This window comes from Anneissia japonica, unplaced genomic scaffold, assembly GCF_011630105.1.
Source record: "Anneissia japonica isolate Jap-2015-1 unplaced genomic scaffold, ASM1163010v1 scaffold987_len1640505_cov201, whole genome shotgun sequence".
Classification (NCBI taxonomy): Eukaryota; Metazoa; Echinodermata; class Crinoidea; order Comatulida; family Comatulidae; genus Anneissia; species Anneissia japonica.
The window spans coordinates 1,509,811-1,514,857 of record NW_022714175.1 but is presented as its reverse complement, the minus strand read 5'-3'; the positions used below and the strand labels follow the sequence as shown (position 1 = coordinate 1,514,857).

Sequence of the window (5,047 nt, the reverse complement as noted above, 5' to 3'; positions counted from 1 at the left end):
GGCCATTTTTACCTACCTGTCATATGGGGCCATTTTTACCGGGGCCATTTTTTCCGGGGCCATTATTTCCGGGGCCATTTTTTCTGGGGCCATTTTTTCCGGGGCCATTCTTACCTACATTCGTAGCCTTAACATAAGAACTTACCAACAGCCTTAACATAAGGACTTAAAATGTAGGTGTACACATCTGGCTCATCTGGCCCGTATTGTGCGAGCCGAGTCGTCATTTAATCGTAAATAGAGGTATCTTAGTTTTAAATCAAGATATCTCTATTTAAATATTAAATAGCTATATTCAAAAGATATCTATATTTAAAATTAAGATATATCTATTTTAAATCAAGATATCCAATTAAAACTAAGATATCTATATTAATAGAGATATCTTCGATTTAAATAGAGATATCTCTACTAATAAAGATATCTCTTATTAATAGAGATATCTCTATTTAAAACTAAGATATCCTTATTTAAAATAGAGATATCTCTATTTAAAACTAAGATATCTCTATTTAAAACTATGATATCTCTTTTAACAACGATAATAGAGATATCTTAGTTATAAATAGAGATCTTGGTTTTAAATAGAGAAATCGTAGTTTTAAATAGAGATGTCTTAGTTTTGAATAGAGATATCTCTGTTAATAGAGATATATTTATTAATAGAGATATCTATATTTAAAACTCGGCTCTCCATACCCGTACGCAGGGCCAAATCATCAAAGGTCCACATTTTCCGGAGTAGAAATTCAAGACCCTCTCACACGTTCCAGAAATCCATCCACCAAAACTCTTTCAAATCAGAGAAGTTTACAACTAGGACTGCCTCTAATTTGTCGTACAAGCAAGGACTTTTAACTGTATCATAAGCTTTTGCGGAATTTGAGTGTTTTCACCGCCGCTTGAGTGTCAATAACGCACCACGTACAAAACTCATTACACTAGAATTATCTGTATTCTTGTTTAAGTCTAAAAGTGCCATTTCCGGCTATCTTGAAGTGCTATAATCATAAATGTTCTTGCCTCACCCCCAACCATGGTGGGGGGGGGGGGGCTGAGGTGTAATAGACCCCCAGTGGTGTATTCAAGGGGGCCGAGCCGACCCGGGCCTCCATAAATTTTTGAATGTTATAAAAGAAATGGAGAAAAAACAAAATATACAGTAATTTATAATCAAATTAATATGTGAGAGTTCCATTTCCGGCCATTTATAGGTATCATCATAAATTTTTTGGTGGTGAGCCGCGGCCGGCTGAGGTGGGTGGACCCGGGCCTCTATTTCTGTGAGAGTTCCTCACTGTACACCCCACTCTATTTCGAATTCCTGAATCGATCCGCCACGGCCCCAATGCGTATGTTAAATTCCCTCCCTGGCCCAGTAGAGTGGTGGACTTAATTGCTTTAAAACAACAACAAAGGGATTTATTGCTTTCCCTACCCTGCTCCCAATCAGATCAGTATAGGCTTATTTTGTAAATTCTCGATTTTATATATTTTTGACGTCTACCCCATGATATACGGTAGAGCGCTTGTAATTCTTTGTTCATATTCGCAATTTCCATTAATTTCATTTATTTATAATATGCTGGTAACATTTAAGCCTACATTTATGGTAAAAATTTAGTATTTATAATACTCTAATAATATTATAGGCTTTTTCAGTCATAAGTGCGTTATAGACCTACATTATTTTTTTACGTTTAAATTTATTAATTTTTCATTTTTCTTGTGCTGTAACTTTACATAGTGGGCTATGTTTACATTATGCAGTGAAAATACGAAACACCACGTCGTTGAAAGGCGCGTACGTTACACATCTATGTGTATGTCCAATATGTACTACCGTACGATTTATTTTATTCCGACCTCGATTTATTTACGATTTTAAAAATTTAATCATATTAATAAACTTATTTTTACGTATAATTAATGACATTTTCACGATGTGTTTAATTGAATTCTATAGATTTAATTTTGTATAGATTAGTTTCCTTACATATCAAAGTTGCTATATTATGTAGGCTACAGAACAACTATTATCTAAGAACGTCTGTGCGCGAGAAGGCTCCGCCCACGCGATCTCTGAAGGGCTATGTCATTAGCGTCCCCTCCCCCTCCCATTTTGGTCCACTATCCACAAATTCTCACCCTCTCAATAAAAATCCTGCGTATGGGGCTGCTAATGTGCACTTTAAAGAACCCATGCAAGTTATGAGTTATTCTTACTCTCCTTCCTTCACCATTTATTATCATTATCATCATCGTCGTTATCGTTATTGTTATTGGTATTGTTGTTACAATACGATTTTCACTCTGTACATAAATATGGATAAAATGTAGACCAGTACTCCAACCATCACTGTTTTTGTTTATATTTAATATTTCTATTGTTTAAAGAGCTTAGGAAACCATGAATTCGATGACGGAATTGCCAACCTGTTATCCTTTTTGGATAATGTTACATTCCCTATCCTCAGTTGTAATATAAATGCGGATGGCGAAGACGCTTTTCAAGGGAAGGTTGGCAAAAGTGCTATAATTATGTTGGATGGTACTAGGGTCGGGGTTGTTGGTTACACGCTGTCGTCCACCCCGGACTTCAGCAACACGGGTAAGTGTGTCCAATTTTAGATGTTCTCACAAAGCATTTAAAGACGTCGTTTTGTTTCGTATTGATCCCGAATCTTGGTTATTTCTTTACTGCCAATAATAAACCAATTAAAATATTTCATATCGGGTCGATGTGCATATTCAAAATATTGTTAAACGTAACATTGGCAACATTCTTTTTCTTTGAAAGTGTCAATGTTCAGAGAAAGAGCATAACATATTCAGAATAATGTAACAGAAAGAATAATGTAACGAAAGAAAGAAATGAGGCAAATTTGTTCCCTTCGATATTTCAACTTGAGACATTCAATACACAATAAAATGGAACTGTTCACTCCATAAGCCACATTTATTTATGCAGCCACTCTTGACTATATTGAATATGTACGCAGTAATATCCTTTGTAGTTCCATAGCCGATTAACTCTTAAATATTAGTATTTTCTATAAATATATTTTTCTTTCGGAACGCAATTAGGCCTGTACTTAAAATGTATAGGAATATGCAGTTAAATTAACTTAATATGAGTCTTTCTCTGAGTTCTCTTTTTGTATAATGAAAAATAAATTGAAGATCTTGTTTTATGTATTTATTCTGCTTTTACAGTGACACAGCACGGATCACATGAACAAGAAAAGAAATGGAAATCAAAACAATATATTTATAATTATGTATATATATAGGCATATATACTAAAAAAAATTAATTGTTGAAGGCAAGAAAATAGATATAGATCTGGTTGTATTGCTAAAAATAAGCAAACCAGGTAATTTTCAGGTCTCATATCACGTTCCTTTATCTTATTTATTTATTCATTCATATATTTTAAGGAAGACTAACGTTTGAAGACGAAGTTGAGGCAGTTCAGAAAGAAGTGAATATTTTGCTTGCTAGTGACGTCAACATCATAGTAGCATTGGGACACTCGGGTATTGAGGTCGATCTAGATATAGCTAACCGAGTCGAGGGCGTCGATATTGTCATCGGAGGGCACACGAATACGTTTTTATACACAGGTAGTCCCTTATAATAATTTTAAAGTCTAACAATGACTAAATGCTTGGTGGGTATATATTTCGTATTGCAAAGCAACATTGATCAGCTTAAGACATGGTACAAAATATACTTAGCAGTGAAATAACTGGACAAAAAATAATTGCACTGAATTAAAGCAGCTTCTACCATAATCGCGCGTGCGCAGTGCATGCGAATTCAACTTAACCGCAAGCAAGTGGAGTAGAATCCGCTTGTACTGACTTATTTTATATGGGTACCGGCATATGCTGGAAAGGTAAAGCGGACTGTTGTGCGGGAGTGGTGAACCCCTCACAGTCTTGCACAGTGCAGTTTGGCCCAAACGCTTGAAGGAAAGAGAGATGAGCACTCCGGCCTGTGAGCCCAGAGCTTCAGATTTCGACATTTACCTACCTTTACCTATTATAGTGTCCCATAGTGAAATCTGTGAAACTCGTTGCCGCGCGTCACTCTGCACTGTGAATGCTGCCATCGACTTTTCATAACCAAATCTCGATTTTCAGGTTCGCCACCATCTTCAGAAACACCTTATGATGTTTACCCAATCGTCGTGCACCCTAACTATGATACCAGGAGAACAGTTCTAGTCGTCTCCGCATATGCCTACGGCAAATATCTCGGTCGGTTGGATGTAACATTTACGGAAGAAGGCAACGTGAAAACATTCAGTGGAAATCCAATTTTACTAGACCATTCTGTGGCAACAGGTATGTTCTGTATTTTATGTAGGCCTACATTTTTTTCTTTTTTAAATCAAATTGGGGAAGAGCGCCACGTGTTTTATTTTAAAAGGATACCGGCGTTGTATAAATTTTTAATAAATTTTGAAACCAGAATTTTTTACCCATCCATGTTATTTGTGCTTGACTTATTTGTGTTGATGAATTGACTAAGTAAAAAGTGTACCGATAAGATGCATTTGCATGGCATTTGGATCAAACCAAAAAAAAAAAAAAAAACTCCTTCTGTCTATTTTTATACTATGTACACAATATAGATATTGAGCGTCGATGTATTAGCTGTAATATTGTTGTTATCGTAGATCCCATAATTGCATCACAAGTCGAGGATTGGGGTGTAAAAGTTGACGAGGTTGGTGCTGAAGTAATTGGACAAACGTTTGTAACTCTTGGAGATGAGGCATGTGGCCTAAGAGAGTGTAACTATGGTAATTTGATAACAGATGCGATGGTGGCAGCATTTTTGCAAATGCCTAATGAACTACAATGGAGTAACGCTAGTATTGCTATCACCACAGCGGGGAGTATTCAGAGCCCAATTAAACCTGGTTAGTTTTACTCACGCCTAAATACGCAGCTAACCTATTTTCAGTATTATGTATATAATTACCGTACTATTATTCAAATAAACGGCCCTCTCGAATCACTGTCTCTTATACACA

General features: G+C 36.0%; 1 protein-coding gene across 1 annotated transcript in view; it reads left to right on the top strand.

Annotated features, from left to right (window-relative positions):
- The window catches only part of LOC117108917 (5'-nucleotidase-like), a 9,665-nt gene that overhangs the window by 2,921 nt on the left and 1,697 nt on the right, over positions 1-5,047 (top strand). The window contains exons 2-5 of the mRNA XM_033251099.1: positions 2,398-2,611; positions 3,441-3,626; positions 4,149-4,352; positions 4,688-4,933. Of these exons, the coding sequence (XP_033106990.1) occupies positions 2,398-2,611; positions 3,441-3,626; positions 4,149-4,352; positions 4,688-4,933 (850 nt within the window). The remainder of the gene's footprint in view (positions 1-2,397; positions 2,612-3,440; positions 3,627-4,148; positions 4,353-4,687; positions 4,934-5,047) is intronic.